At 39.3% G+C, this 16,541-nt stretch overlaps 2 protein-coding genes across 2 annotated transcripts; one reads left to right on the forward strand and one right to left on the reverse strand.

Moving 5' to 3' along the window:
* Positions 1 to 657: 657 nt before the first annotated feature.
* LOC135488478 (nuclear migration protein nudC-like) lies at positions 658 to 6,163 on the reverse strand. The gene is made up of 11 exons (XM_064773104.1): positions 6,126 to 6,163; positions 5,119 to 5,357; positions 4,806 to 4,883; positions 4,284 to 4,502; positions 3,807 to 3,872; positions 3,540 to 3,656; positions 3,175 to 3,243; positions 2,609 to 2,734; positions 2,036 to 2,119; positions 1,575 to 1,693; positions 658 to 1,432 (listed from the first exon to the last, which is right to left on the reverse strand). The coding sequence occupies exons 2-11, from the start codon at positions 5,194 to 5,196 to the stop codon at positions 1,381 to 1,383; spliced, it is 1,008 nt and encodes a 335-aa protein (XP_064629174.1). The 5' UTR covers positions 5,197 to 5,357; positions 6,126 to 6,163; the 3' UTR covers positions 658 to 1,380.
* Positions 6,164 to 6,383: 220 nt separating this feature from the next.
* On the forward strand, positions 6,384 to 14,842 carry LOC135488433 (uncharacterized). The gene is made up of 17 exons (XM_064773041.1): positions 6,384 to 6,508; positions 6,879 to 6,949; positions 7,308 to 7,418; positions 7,597 to 7,688; positions 7,842 to 8,010; positions 8,163 to 8,293; positions 8,399 to 8,516; positions 9,419 to 9,526; positions 9,794 to 10,109; positions 10,458 to 10,554; positions 10,764 to 10,923; positions 11,085 to 11,379; positions 11,646 to 11,892; positions 12,250 to 12,520; positions 12,892 to 13,051; positions 13,244 to 13,395; positions 13,850 to 14,842. Exons 1-17 carry the CDS (start codon positions 6,499 to 6,501, stop codon positions 14,096 to 14,098), a joined length of 2,757 nt encoding a protein of 918 aa, XP_064629111.1. The 5' UTR covers positions 6,384 to 6,498; the 3' UTR covers positions 14,099 to 14,842.
* Positions 14,843 to 16,541: the final 1,699 nt, after the last annotated feature.

Here is a 16,541-nt window from a genome sequence, read left to right on the forward strand (position 1 = left end):
GCTATGATGGCAGCCATCTTGTTGGTGTGGAAATAGTTTTATTCCGTCTCGGCCGGAGAGACGAATTGTCCAAAATGTATTTTTGTCTCCAACAAAAGTTAGAGAACATTCGTCTTCTAACCTTTTTATCTTTTATCAATCTGCAGCAATTTGATGTCTTTGCTGATTAGGCCGGTGTCTGGACTTGCTGATTAGGCCGGTGTCTGGATTTGTTCGACTAAAGGATTCCTGACCAAACTCTTCCGAGATGGATGAATGACACATCGGTCGACACATCAAAAGCATCCCGACGCTCGTATGTTTGCGTCTCAACTATCAAGCTCCAAAAGAGTGATTTAACGATCTCAAAACATTGCGGGTCAAGATGCATCAAAAGTAGCCACAGCCACCATGCAGCATAAAGGGCAAATCTATGTGGCAACCGAGTATGGCAGTCATTCTGAAAGTGGGTGATGTCGCATCCACAACAAAGTCTTATTCTTAAAGAAAAGACAAAATACATTTTGCAATTACTATAGCCAACTCTTGGAATAAAAAACTATCATATGCTATATCAGACACATAGTGAAAGTCTCAGCTGTAGGTGGATCAACTTGCAGCTTCATTCAATTGAGGACAATAAATACTGCGGTATAACATAACAAAAACACATTTCATGTAAAATCATTTTGGTTTATTTATCACTTTTGCATCACACAACATTTTTCAAGATGAAAAGATGAATCCTCACTGATTACAACATGGTTGGAAATCCTGGAAACAGCTATCCAATAACTCCTATGTCACTTTTGTTTTCTTCTTCTAGCTTTCCTTTGTAACAATTTAACAAGACTTCAAACACTGCGCCAAAGCAGAACGGTCGATGCACTTGCTTTTTAAAGAGGCCTATCAAGCACTTTGAGCGGCCAGTTAATGGCTGGATACTGCACTATATAAGACTCGTATTATTATTATTATTATTATTGTGGCCCACGACCTGGTATATGACCACGACCTGGTGCAGCAATTATTCTCATTTTTTTAAAGGAACACACGTGTTAATTGGCTGTTTGAACAAGTATGAGGATGACATATTCAAATGAGAAGCCACTAGTACTATTTTGAATGAATGAAGTCCAAGTCGAAGTAAAGTACATGTCGTCTGCTAAAAACATTGTCTTCCAAAATTAACACAAAAGACTGGAAATGTCCTCCACCAACTCATCACAGACCAAGATTTCCAAAACTTCCTTTGTGTGCACAATCTCTACAATATCAAAATTATTTCCGTATTTCTAGTTGCATAAGTAATAAAGCAAGACGGCTCTTCAACAGTTATTATGAAATAAACAGTGCTTTTGGATATTTGAATTTGTCCACTTTATAATTTTCATGACATGCTCAGTTGAATTTACACTTTGAGAAGTCCATTTCAGGATGTTGTTTCATAAATCTGCAAAGAAAACAAGAACTATTATCAGAAAACATCATGGGGCTGATAATACAACATAGTTGCCATCGACTAGACACTAAACAGAACATTGACAAGCCGATCTTCTCAGGATTGCTGATGAACATCTGCCTCCAATACTTACTTATCCATGATATCTTGTTTTTTCTGCTCTTCTGATGTTGGTTTGCCCATCTCTTTTTGCCTCTGGTCGTACATCATCTTTTCTACCATTCCTCTCGTATCACCATCCAGATCAGCAAGCTAAAGATAAAAGATAAAACCCAAACCCAAACTTAGCTTGTTTTGGTATTCGTCAAACTATGTAATCAACTAACAATAACAAACACTAATGAACAATCAACAATAGATATAATTCGAAGTAGAGGCAAAGTATCTGTTTATCTAGCAAGTCTCATTCCATGCGAGGGAGAAAAGAAAAGGATTGCAAATACGCATGTGGCAAATTGACCTCAACACATCTTTATCAGTTTGGAAACAAAAGCAGGAAGTCGTGTAGCATATCCAGTGTACAGACATCCGTGCTGTCATTAACCGCAAAAACTCTAGTGCCATTCATCCTAATTCATTGCAGTTGAAACTTACCTTTGAGTTCTCTGGCTGGACTTTCTTTGTGTTGATTTCAGGGTCAGTCATCACAATACGACTCCACCATTCCATTTTATTGACCTACAAAATGAATGACACAATACAAGTATCAGAGGGAAATGTTAATCAATCAAGTGTATATTCGAATTCATCAGCCATCCGGCCATCTTGCGTTTTTCCACCATGTTACCAAGATGGCAGCCAGCCGGTGGAGTCGATGAGTATTGTTTAAGAATTTATTACTTAAAACTTTTGTTTTAAACTTAATTGGATCATTTGCAGATAGCTGGTTTCTTGGCTGATTGTCCAACATACCTGACAGTGAAAACAAGAAAACATTATTTGAAATATTCATTTTCATCAGTTTATTATCGTAGTAGAAAACATGCTTTCCTGTTTAAATTGAACGAGAGCTTCCAATCACTCCATTTGGTGTACTTTTTAAAGTAGAATTTACACTAAAACTCTGAAGATGGAGAGTGATCAAAAGCAAGCTCTCCTTGAAACAAATTTTAGGGAGTGATTGCAATTGTAAGTGATCATTCCCCTTATCATTGTATAATCAAATACCTTTTCAAGGAAAATAACAACTACTGTTTTATCTTCGAGAACCCAATAACATTCTTCGACCTTGATACTGTTGTACAACTGCCCATCTATCAGTGGAGGATGGCCCTTCAGTCCAACTTTTAAATGCTGAAATATAGTATTTTGATGAAGATCAATAATTGAGCCAGCAAACCCTGTACAACAAAAATTGTTAAAGGTTTCCTTCCTTACTACTCAAGGCCCGCAGCTTGGTCATGGGGGGGGGGGGGGGGATAAATGCATATTGGCTCTCGAAATGGGAAAATCTGCATGAAGACAAATTTTTCAGTGAGGCTTGGGACCCCACTTTAGCTACAGCCCTAAAGTCCAGACATTTGGTAAAACAGAGAAAATTAAAATTTCACAATTCGATTCCTCACCAAACTGCTGAATTCATAAGGTTCAGTGTGTAGGTATTTAGTGGTAACTGTCAGTTGTGTAGAATGACATAGAGTTCCTGGTATTTTATTCAGTATGGCATATATGAGAGCAAGGTATTGGTTTTTTCACACTACTGAAATTGCAAGAAAAAGTTTAAAGTTACTTACTTTTTTCTGGAAGTCAACTACCACATCTTTACTTTTTAATGGGAATGATACCTTAAGTGGAACACGGACCTGGAAATGACAAGTAAGAAACAGGCATAATCTACAAAATCAGGAAAACAATGTGGAAGTGGGTATTGTGACCACAATATAAGACAAATCAGCAACATGAAAAGTTTTTTGAAGTCAAGAATGTAAATTCTTCCTTGTGTTATCAATTCAAGAAGGTGAATGATTATCCATCCTTCCATAAGACATCCACACACCAAATTTCAACTTTCTCAACTTGAGAGTAAGCAAACGTCCCACCATTGTTGACGGCCGGACAACGCCAGACACATTGTCTCTTTCATTGAATATGACATTACCTCTAAATCTGAAAGGGTTTGTGTAAAGCTATAATTCTCATAATTGCCACCATTTCCACTATTTGGTTTTAATTTCCCTTTGTCCTTTTCATCTTCTTCGTCATCTTCTTCAGCTGACTGCAAGAGAATCAGAAAAAATTAATTTTTTAATTAAACAATCTATTTTGAGAGGCGCTTTTCTGATGGAAATTCCCTAGTTATCTAACTACTGTCTTCATGAGAATTCGGGTTATACATGCAGTCACATCGTAGCGCTTTAATTCTTACCTTGCCATCTTCCTCAACTTTAGCTACTTCTTTCTTTTCTTCCTTTGGCATTGGTACCTCATTTTTCTAAAGATAGAAAAAATACTAATTTGAAATTTACTTTTTGCTTAATTTTTCAAGCCAGCATAGCTTTACTTACTGTAAACACATTTATTTACTGTAACCACCATACTTCTGAAAGAGTTTCACGACACCAGCCATAGTTTTGTAAATCAGGCCTAAAAGGCTATGCTGTCATGTACTAGAGTGAATCTGATAAAATCTTTTGAGGAAATTCTCACCTCTTCAACTGGTCTTCCAAACTTTGCAGGGACAGTGATGATATACATACATATTTACAAACAGTGCTCACAGATGTACACTTGACTTATGAGCCTGGCTGAAATAACTTCATAAGTACCCTCCATCTCAGCTCCTGCCAGCAAGTTTACAAACTTATTTCTAATGCGTATAGTATTCCCCTTTGTTTAAGTCTACCTGGTCAATTTCCTTCTGTATCCTCTCGGCCTCCTCATCACTTATCTCCATTATTTTTAGTTCTTTTTTCATTGCCTCCTCCTGCATCTTTTTCTCCTCAGCCTCTTTCTTAGCTTTCTTTTCCTTCCGCGCCCGTTCAGCCTCCTCCAATTCTTCTTGCTTCTCTTTATGAAGTTCATCAGCTAATTTCTTGTGGGCTTCCAACTTACTGAGAATCATCTGCAAATTGTAAAGGGAGCAAATTGTTGAGAATCCTTAGGACCTTCATTTCAAAATCCAATGATAATGAAACAGGCCATTTTACCCAGGAGATTCTTCAGATCCAATGCAGTGGAACAAAATAGAGAAGGAGAACATTTTTTCGTTTCCATTGCCTCAAGCAGCAGTTTATCACTGTAGTTTGAAAATTGATCTATAAATGGTTTTCATCTGCATCCGACTGTGTAGCTGCTGGATGCTGGAACATGAAATGCACTAAATCTTGCAGTGAACAGAAATTGTCAAGTTGACCAGACATCTTACCTTCTTTGCCTCAGCAGTGCCTGCCCCATGATAGAAATCTGTCTTTCTTGCAAGGAAACTGAACAAGACATCAAGGAGCTGAAAAGGATTGAACAAAATATTCCGCATTCTTAGCACTAAATCCATAATTTACCACAATAGCTTTATGATTTACCCGCCAGTATAAGTATGAGAAGAAATGATACCCCGAAGTCCGATAAATCGATATAGGCCTAGGCTACAATTTGATGTCCGGAAAAAGATACACCATCATGGTTTTTTGACAACAAAAGCACAAATCGCATGAATTGGAGACGATTTTTTGTCACTGTACCTCTTGCACACCACCAGGGCACTGTTGTGCCATGGCAAGAAGCATCCCATCGAATCGTTCAGGATCAGGAGATGACATTTTGACGGAGCAAATTTTTCAGAAATATGTGTGGCGAGTGTCGGTCATGGTCATGTCGGTGTATCCGGTCGTTTCCCTCCTGGACCTTTTCGCCCCCAGTCGTTTCGCTCCAAATCTGCGTGCTTCGGTCTCCGAACAAAATTCCTCTTCTTTTGAAATCACTACACAAATAAATATATTCAGAACTAACTAAAATAAGAAATTCAGAGTAAGACTACGCCTTGACGAGTGTTTGCCGAGATGAGCCTGCAGGCAATTATTGTGTAATTTTTAGGTTGCGTCAAGAAGCCTGACAAGATAACCAGCTGGCAGAGGGTAGTTGTTTCAGAGTTTTTAGGTTGTGTCAAGGCCTTCACAATCTGAATAGATAAACAGCTGGCAGAGGTTGATTGTTTCGTCATCACAGACTGAAGGATACTGGGATTTCACCAATCTCAATTGCAGCTGCCTGTACCATGACAGTCACTTGAGTTTAGGACTACATTGTTTTATATCACCAGAATGAAACCATTCCATATCCCGGGGATCCGTTTCCTCGGATGATCACATTCACCTCAGTTCCCATTGAATGGTTTATCACCAGTATGAATCCTGGCTAATAGAAGCCAAAAGCTGGGAACACCCCCCCCCCGCAAGACCCCCTTCACAAATCATACAGGGGTCATCCCTTTTTTTAAATCTAAAACTGTGCGCATTCGTATTTCCCGCGTCAAACACATAAGCTGATAGTAGCGCCACTGTCGGGAAAACTGGGAAAGTGGGTGTTCAAAAGTCATAACCGTATTGATGTTGTCCCTGGTTGTCTGAAGACCCCGAATAGACTTCGTCGAAGAATTATTTTATAGCCATTTGAACAGAATTTGATATTGCAAGTTAATTTATTGCTGAAGAAAACTTCTCATAATAAAATTTGATGCAAGTGCCCTTACCGAAAGCGACAACGGTAACTGAGAAATAAGTTTTATCAATGGAAAAACGCCTACGCCAACGAGCACCTGTCACGCACGATACGCACCAAGTTAAAAAATCATATTGGCTAAAAAACGATAGATAAGTCATTTAAACTCTATTTAAACAAGAAAAAAAGATCAATCAAATGAAATGAAAAAGAACAAAGTATTTATGAATGTCTAAAATAAAATCCTATTCGAGAAATATCGACGGTTGAATTGGTTATCAGTTGTCACGTGACTAGCAACTCTAAACAAATGACTTGAGATTTTGACACCAGTTTCCTTACTTTTCTCAACTGTTTACAGACCCAAAATCCATAATTTGGGACATTTGATTACTGATGATATAATGGATATAGGTAATTGACCTTTTAAAAGCATTTGACGTTGTTTGAATAGCACTTAACAGGTCAAAAATACCATTTGTTCAAACAGTAGGAACGAATTGATAAAATATAAAAATGAAAAATTAGCCCTGGCCATTTGGCATTGCCATTGACCTATATCATGTTTATGATTGATTGATTGGTTAATAAATCAAATTCCTTTTTCCCGATGTGTAATTAGGGATTCTTTGCATTGGCCAGTGCCCAGGCTGGTCTGGGGCCTGATATATAGCCTACCCGGTATGCTCGTGTGTAATTCCAGATTTACTTTGGTGATTAGAATATTATATATATCATTATGATGCCAGCACTTTTATTTTTCAATTGTAATCTTTATTTGTAGGTGGCGGCAACCTGGAAGCTTTGGCTGAAGAAGATGCAGAGAATGAGAACTGGGATGTCGAGTCTGAAGATGTGAGCCTCTACCTAATTCTAAATCATATCGCACAGAATTACCATTTATATGATCAATACATTACATGTAGCATCATTCATTCAAACATTAAGTGAATGTTTGGGTTCAATATCTTAGATTTCACATGATATTGTGCAAGGATGAGGCCTTCACAGTAAAACATACCTTATCATAAGTTATGATATCATACAGTCCTGCAAGTATCCTGCTTTTTAACTAGTTTCAGAGAATGTGCCAGCTTACATATGTTAATACCTAGTTTTTTCTGAATCCAAACCAATAGGTAACTGGGTAATTGTGACCATTTACAAATGTAGTGTTATGATTTTGCAAATTATGTTCTTTTCTTGAATCCAGAGTGATGATGGTCTTGATGGAGGCATTCGAGCTCAAGAACCCAACAAGTTTGACAGTCTGTGTGATGGGGTCCTCAATGCTATGGCACTGGTGCATGCTGGCTTATCAGAGGTTAGTATTGTTAGTCTAAGTATTAAATTGATTCAGATTGTGACTTACCAGAAGGAAACCATTTTTCATATCTGTTAAAATTGTTTTCCACACTGATCTGATCAGGCTGCAAGGTTTCTAAATCAAGGAGTGAAAAAGAGTTTGACTGAAGATATTGTCATTGGTCATTTCTTTTCAGTTCCTTGAATTCAAAGACGAAATCTTGGTGCATTCTCTTCCACCAAATGTGCTCCTCAGAATGGGATTGGTCTCTGGGAAGGTCTTTAGGAGGTGAGAATACAATTCACGTATCAGACATTCATTCTGTCTAGAAAAAGTTCAAGTGACAAGCTTCCAGCTTACCAGTTTGGGAACAAATGCAGTGTCCTTAATAGAGGGGTGTCCGCTAAAGGAGGTACCACTGTATGTCATCTTTTCTTTCAGTGTGAGTGATCTGCACATGCCAATGAATGAGTTAATCAGGATGGTACGTGTTTACTCCACGCCGTGGGAAGAGAAGAGTGCTGCATTGAAAAAGTTGCACGAGGACTATGAAAACAAACAAAGACAACTGGGGATTGCTGTCAGACGTCTGCAGATGATTGACACCAATGTAAGTAATAAGCCACATAGTTAAAAGCTTGCAGATGCAAGAATGGCATACCTGAGTTTCTGAGTATAGGCCACTATTGCGTTATACTGAAGATATTGAGCCGTGATAATCATCTTCAGCTTTAACTGTCTTTGTCTTTGTCTACATTTCAGGCGAAGCGAAATGCCAAAGAACGTCGAATAATGAACTGGGAGAAACTGTTTGCTAAAATGACAAGTGCTAAAGGTCATGGTCGTCGGTGGAAGTTCATGATCAAAACTTTCAAGGACAAAGCAAAAGATGGGTGAGTGGGGATTGCTTGTTAGTTAGGAAAGACATTGTTTGATAATGTCTCTATATCAAAAGAGAGAGTTGCCATATCTATTGCATCATTTTATGACCTTTTCAGTTTTGAGCATGTGAAAGAATATGTCGATGGCTTATCAGATGATGAGGGAGAATCTGAAGATGACCATCTGCTTGAAGACCTGGAGACAACATGTGCCGATAAAAATGTCCAGATTCTGGTAAGGTATTTCATACAGATTGAAGTCTCGATACTTTATTTGCCCCCTAAAACTCCAGAGGGTGAGGGACGAGGCCGATCCATTGCATCTGGAGTGGAATTAGCATTACTTTGAATGGATGCTAGGATGACTATCTGAGTAGATGTTTCTAAGCTTTTGAATTTCCATCTTATATGGAGAGATCATCAGTCAATCCTTTTCCTGTGACCGACATTGATAATGTCTTCAAACTTTTCAGCGGGTAAAACAGCCTGTCTGGGTATGGAACCTGTGTGTGTTGGTCATGTTGATGCGAGTGGTTGTTTTTGAAAAAACTTTCAACTTGATTTGTTTTGATGCCTTGATACATGTAGTTTGTTTTTCTCCATTGTGTATGGTGGCGGACTGCTAGGATGGAGTCGGAGGAGTTCGAATGTATACATAGACTAGTAGATTGCACATATTTAATAGCTAGAACTCACTATGTCAGCAATGGTCATGTTGTTAAAAGAAGTTATTAGATATATTGTTGCTCGGTGTGCACTGTGGGTTGAAGGAGCTCTCTGTTTCTTATCAAATATAAAGCAGATCAAGATAAAGAGTTTCATCTGCTGCATCACTCCACTTAAGGTAAATTTCCCAATTCAGTCTGGTGCACAGTTCTGTATAGTCATGGAAAAAGGCATTGTTGGGGGCCATTTGACTCATTTAACTCCTTTGAATTGGGCCTTTTGGACCTAACTGACATAAAAGTAGGGACATAGCATCTCAGTTTTACATTTTTTTCAAAGAACTTAGCAGTCGAGGTAAAGTGAATTGCCCAATGTCACAAGCAGTGTGTCCGTATTTAGTCCTTAACCCACAATGCCTGGAGTCTGATTAGAAACCCCGACATCTTAAATGCGAAACCCTACCATCTTCAGGATATGAACGCCCTATCAGACTCCTCATCATTCCACTCGGACGAAGAAGAAGCAGAAGCCATGTCGATTGCTGGCAGTCGCGATATACAGTCAGGATCATCACATAAGGTAAATATCTAGACACTGATATCTTTTATGTTATAAACAAACATCAAATAAAGGACAGCATCCTTAAGGCACGCATACTCCCATCATGTGACATCATCCCACATCAATTTTACTGATGAAAACAGAATATGAAACCGATAGATAGAACATGAGTTGCACAAAAATGGTCATCACTGTTAAGAAAACTTAGAATTGTAAAACAAATTGATGGACACGATTGGCTGTCAATCACTTTACAAAACTCGTCAGTTTTCTTCCTTTCTGCAGAGAGTACACTTTGATGAAGAGTCTGCCCCGGAAATGATAACGATAAAAAAACCAGAGATGGAAGACAAGGGAACCTGGACCAATGAACCTGAGTTCGATCGTTGTCTAAACTTCAGAGTCCATAAGCCACAGGGTCTTGATGTACGAGATATCAAGTGTGTCGTAACATATGGAAAGAGGTATTTCAAGACGAACAATTTAGATATTCGTGTTGATATTGAGGAGCTCAGGAAGACGATGGTGAAGCCTGTGGATAAGGATTCACCGGCGCCAAAGAAAGGAGGCAGGCTGATTGGAACGAGAGGCAAAACACATGGTAGGTCATTTACCTCTCTCTTACTTTAGTGCCAGCATTGTATGCAACTCCTATTGTATCTGATTCATTTATCAAGTGGCTAACCCAGTGCGCAGAAAGAGGAATTTGTTGTTGTTATTCTCCATTGATGTGCTTAAAACATTGGCAATCCAAAAGTACAGTGGAACCTCCCTAATAGCAGACACCTCTATTAAGGACACCCTCTCTATAAAGGACACTAGTGTTTTACTCCAATTGGTTGTTTCCATTCAATTTGATCACTCTAATCAGGATACCTCTCTATTAATTGTAAGTCCAGAGGGTGTCCTTAATAGAGAGGTTCTACTTTATCTTATTCTTCCTTTGTAGCTGCTATGAAGGCCGAGCGAGACAAAGAATTACAAGACAGGGATGCTGATCGACAAAGGCTGGAGGAAGAGAAGAGGAGACTGGAGGAAAGAGGATTGTGAGTATGGATTGTTGTGGAGGGATTTCATACTGATTCAATCTGTTATTCATCTAGCTGGCGGCTGACCAATTGGCCGGATCAAAAAGAGGTCACGAGCTGGCCTCACACGATCAATCTTCAGTTCACGCCTTAACCACGAGGCGATCGTTTTCTGTTAAACATCTTGAGTCTCTTATTCAACATGTCTGTACCATTTTCTCTTGCAGATCTGAAGACTTTGAATTGACCGTTGCTGATGAACTACCAAAGGGCGTGTCTGAAGACCTGGCCCCTCATGTTGACCCCCTACGAATTGCAGTTCATCATGGAAATAAGGAGGAACTTATTGCAATGGCGACGATAGAGTTAGAAGACTTAGAGAGTTGCGTGAGTATGGAGTTGTTGATAAGGATTTTGCACTTGGTCTTAGAACTTTTCTTGAAAGTTGGATTGTGTCACTTGACAATGCTTGAGGAGAATGTGGTTTTCAGTGAACTGTGACCATTTTCATGTGGAAATTGACTTACATCTACCTCCATCTTTTACAGGATCTTCCTATTTATTACAAAGACTCTCCAGTTGGTGATGACCCCTTCCCCGAAGATCCTGCGCAGAAGTCCTATGTTAGTTTTGCAGAAGACAGTGGACTGGATGATGAATTACGATCTGAAACAAGCTCAACTACTGGCCGACCTCAAGTAAACTCTGATGGTGTGCATCTGAAATTCCCACTCTACACTGTGAAAGGCCGAGGGGATGCTGCTCATCAACCAGTCGGACAAATACCTTTGACGCTAAAGTGGGGAAAGATGTTACGACCCAAGACATTTAATCGAACTTCTGGTAGGTAGTCTTACATGGTAAGGTGTACCTTTACTTGTTGCCAGGTATCAATTGCAAGAGGTTGATAATTTGGTGGTATATGCAAGAATCCCAGTACTTGGGGTATAGCATGTCTGGATTTTCTGAGAATACTCGGACATCTGGTTCAAAAGTTGACCCCAAAACATTCAAGTCAATTGGAGTTAGTCTTGAAGCATGTGCCACGTACACCTTCAGAATGTGGTCTCCTCCAGGACAAATCTCCATTACTATTTATTTGTTTACAGAAACGATGACAGTAAACGAGTTGGTACATGATCTCACTGGTATTGACCTCGACATAACCTCGAAGGAAGACATAATGAAACCACCTTCAGAGAAGACAGAACGGGCATTATCAGCTATTGACATCCCAGTACCCACGCCCACGCCTGAGCCCGTTGAGGAGGTGGAGGAAATGGTCTTGAAGTCTGAGTATAATGAAATGGTGGGAAAATATGACCAGCAGATGCAGCTACTGCAGGAAGAATACGAGTGAGTCTTTTGGGCTATTCTTCTTGCAAGCAATTCACCACTTTCCTCAAGCAGAAATCACATAGGACTTCATGTCAGGGACAGGTTTTGACCAATCAAAACCCCTGTATGTGATCACCTCATCCAACTCCAGTTTTTCTATCCTCAAGCAGAAATCACATAGGACTTCATGTCAGGTGACAGGTTTTGACCAATCAAAACCCCTGTATGTGATCACCTCATCCAACTCCAGTTTTTCTAGACTTCTTGCTGAAGCATGGGATATGCGAGGCAGGTCTTTGTCTAATGTCAGAGTGGGTCATTTCCAGGTTTGATCTATTGCATGATTCAAATTCAGTGTATTTTCTTGATGTTAAGGTCAAGGCTACAGGAGCTTGCTGAAAGTATTGAGAGCATGCAGCTACAAGCGCAAGACGTCCTCTTACAAGAAGGCATGAAGACCGCAACCCCGGAAAGCATTCATGGCCGCCATTCATCGCAGTTTTCAAGGTCACCTTCGGCACCATTTAAGCCAGTTAGAATTCGCCGAGCCCCCCAGCCTCCTTCTGAACCAGCTCAGCAAGGGAACAGGAAGAACTTCAAGATTGGGAGGCCGCTGCCGAAATGGGGAGAAACTCTACCTGGTGACGTAAGTACATGATAATGACAACCCAAGTGGTAAAGCTGTACTTCTGGTGACATATGTTGCCAAGTGTGGTTTACCAGGGGCATAGCTAGCTTTTTGGTCAGGGGGGGGGCTAAATAACATTTTCAGCCAAAATAACGGTCAAAAACACATTCTCTGGTGACTACTGGGATCATTTGCCCTCCCTCTGCTAATCCCCCTGTCTCCTTCCTCCCCCCCCCCCCCCCCCCCCCCACACCGCTAGCAATGCCCGTGGTGACACTAACAAAATTTGTTCTAAATTGTTGACAATCATCAACAATATTCCCATCCCCTTCATTGAGTGCTTGTGTCGAGTCTACTCCCAGTTAACTCATTGTTTTTCATTTCATCAGTTCTTTGAGAGGCTGAAGCTGTTCAATGAAGAGAGTGAGCTACATCGACAAGAGATAGCGGAGAAGAGACAACAGGAAGTCTATGATGACAATGAGAAGAAATTGACAGCTGAGTTCAAAATAGCTAAGCCAGGAGAGGAGGAGTACAATGAAATGCAAGGTCAGTTGCTTTTAAAATTTATATCAGCGATAATACAGATTCATCCAACAAATTTTAAAGGCAATTTGGACACAATACACTGTCTCAATTCATTCCTCTCTCCCAATTCAATATAGATACTCGATGTATCATCATATCCTGAACTTCCGAAGTGTCATATTGTATTCACCCTCTACATACATTTACTTTCAGATGTGAGCTTGCCTGCCCTGTTCATGCCAATGAGAAATGGTGCTGGCGTCTACAACCCGAGAGCTCATCAGTACTTTCAGGCGTCTGGATCAACAGGTGTGCGATTGACCCAGCCGCCATCCATGATGATGTTGCCACCTATACCTAATCATGTATCCTTTTTCAACAACTTGAAAAAACAGGCATATAGATCTTCACAGTTCATGTGAAGACATCCTTTCTGGCAAATAGTAAAGGACATCCTTGCAGGACATTGTAGTACCAAGTTAGGTCCTTGTCACAGAAGACAGTTGATTGGATTTCAACAATTTGGGCCAAAGGTGGGATCAATTGAGAGGGTGTCCTCCAGGTACAGATGTTTCTTTGGGGATATTCTACGGTACTGCACCTCTAAAAGAGCAGTGTGTTGTCCTTATGTTGCGAAATGTCCTTATTTTGGGTGCAGGATTTGGTATTTGAGTTTCTATTCTGTCCTTCAAGCAAGGTGTTTGGGCTTTGCAAAAAGAATTGTCCGCTATAGAAATGTCCTCGGAACAGACTTTGACCTTGGGATTGACAAGTTAAATTCATTTGCAAACAGTTCAGTTTCCTTGACAGCACTTACAGAAACTTTCAGTGGTCAATCTCTTTGACATCAGCAACAACTTCACCCGTTCTGGCTCTGATTGGTTAATGCAGCGATTTGTACAAGATCAGGGCAGACGCAAGGATGGGACGCCGCAAACCCCAGCACCAACGGTGGCAGGCAAAAGGGCCAATATGGCTAAATCAGCGGAGGTTGTCATTGGGGAGAGGACGATTGAAATGAAACCTGTGCCACCACTACAGGAAGTTGAAAAAGGTCCAAGTCGATGATCTGGACATGACTTTGTGTGGATTAGTTGGACAGTCTTGAATTTAGAAACAAAAATGCCAACAGCTCACAATGCCTGATTTTGAGTTTGCTGTGCTGTGGCAATCAGGCCTTTCACCAATGGAGAGCATGTCCTCCAGGGAATATCATTGCTATCCTCTGTGAAACCGGCCTTTCACCCATGGGTAGCTTGACAATCCTCTGTTAACCAGGCCTTTCACAATAACTGTCTGAGAACCAAGTACTACTATTGTCAGTTTAGACCTGTGATTATGAATATTGGTAAAAATAGTGGGTTGATATCATTACAGTTGTGAGGCCAATACAATTGCAACGCAACATTGAAGTTATCCACAGTATGCTAGATGGATTATTGTTCAAGAATTGCCCGATTATTGAAATTGAAAATCACATGATTTATCATTACTGTCCCTTCGCTTTAGATTGGTACTATTTTTAGTGACCTTATACTTTCTACTAAAACAAGGAGTGAAACCGTCCAACTATATTTTAGATCTGCTATGTTTAACTTGTTACATATTGAAAGAATCAAGTGGTGCGATAATGTATGAATATATTATCAAAATAGTAAGCTCACATGTACATCTTTAATATTACTTTGCAAAAAGAGTGAAATATTTAAAGCCAATATTTTAAGAACTGTACACATTTTTAGTCATTTAGGAATTTTATTGATTATGTATGATTATGTGATAATGTATATAGATTGTTTATTGAGATCGAGTGTCAGAATAAACCTATGATAAAAAAATTGAATTTTTTTGCTTGACATGTAAGTGCTGGAGAGATGTTTGGATAAGATCATTATAAATGCCGCGGAACGATGAGACTTTTGTTACACGAGGATAATGTCACAACCTCCCTACAAGGCTGTGAGGGCCCATGTTGGGAACAAACAATGAGGACTGATTGCGGCTGTAGGGTGTCATTTGACTACAGCAGCTGCAGCACACAATTTATCATTATTATTAATTTTGCAGAACAAACACTGAAGATAGTATCACAGTCATCTACCTGGCGATGACTTGACATCGGTCATTGGTGTCACAGACGAGAACTGCTTGTGCAATAGATCCGTGCTTAATGTCTAATTGCCAATATTCCCTCACTGTCTTATCAAGACTACTCGAGTTTACCTCAAATTACATCCAAGACCCTCGGCTGAATGGAATAGCATGTGATATATTCCAGTGGGTAGTTTTAGGTGACCAACGAAGTGTTCAATTAGTCTATGCAGGTTCAGCGAAAAACAAAAACACAAAAGTTTTGTTTTGATTACTATATTTGGAAACATATCAACTAGGAGTTGTATAGAGCAGGAGTTCTCTAGCTGTTTCTGAATATATTCACCTTTTTCTCTAAAATTTTTTAACATCAAAACTATATACAGAAACACCAGTACTTTATACATAATCAGAGACAAAATCTACTCTTTCTACGTGGCTGTAGCAAAAGGTTGTTTGAAATGGCAGCAAAATATATTTTGGCACTTTTAAAGTGGAATTTTAACACCAAATTTTCAATCCAAAACCTTTTTTAACATTACAAGTGACTGACTCCTGATTCATCACTTCCACAAGATTAATTTTTATCATGGTTGTAACGATCCCCAAATATTAAAGAAAAATAAAGATGAAAACGCTCCTTTTTTGTTTAATCTGAAGAATTTCCAAAAGTTCCCAAAACATACTCTTCTCATTTTCTCACCTTGCCTCCATTAACCACCAAGTTTTCAGCAATGAAAAATCCAAGGACAAACATTATCCAATAATCTTGGAAGTAAATAATTCCCACCATTTTCCTTTTCCAATCAAAATTCTGACCAGAGAAGACAAAACAATTCATTTGCTACAGCCTTTTACGCACAAACCTACAAATTATACATGAGCATTAGGTTCGTGCCCGTGTTTGTGTGTGTGCGTGCTTCGTCACTTATACCGGGTGCAAAAGGAACATTCCATGGCATCTAAAGGTTACAAAACTTACAAAAATATTTTCAGAGTCAGAATTCGTGATGTAACATAAGCTTCAGCACATCACCCTACCCTACAATGTACAGAGTGCAATAAATGCACGCCAAATGCAGAAATATAGCTTTTCGATCCATCGATCACTGCCGCATCTTAAAAACACAAAGATCCGTATCGTTTACCATGTGGAAAACCTGACTGTACAATAGTTTCAAAACATCAAGAGAGCTTCTTTTTACACTATGTTTTTCAATTAAACTGGCATGTAAAATTTACTCAGTATTCTTTTTCATTTTAATTTCATGTATTCACAGTAAAAATTTAACAAAAGTATAAACATTTTTGAATATGCAGAACCGAAACACATAATTCAGATATTCATTTTAGATCAGGAATGAATAACAAATTTACCAATAAATAACAGCTTTTAATGCAATAGCCAACTTGAATCCTT

The sequence above is a fragment of the Lineus longissimus genome, chromosome 5 (genome assembly GCF_910592395.1).
Source record: "Lineus longissimus chromosome 5, tnLinLong1.2, whole genome shotgun sequence".
NCBI lineage: Eukaryota > Metazoa > Nemertea > Pilidiophora > Heteronemertea > Lineidae > Lineus > Lineus longissimus.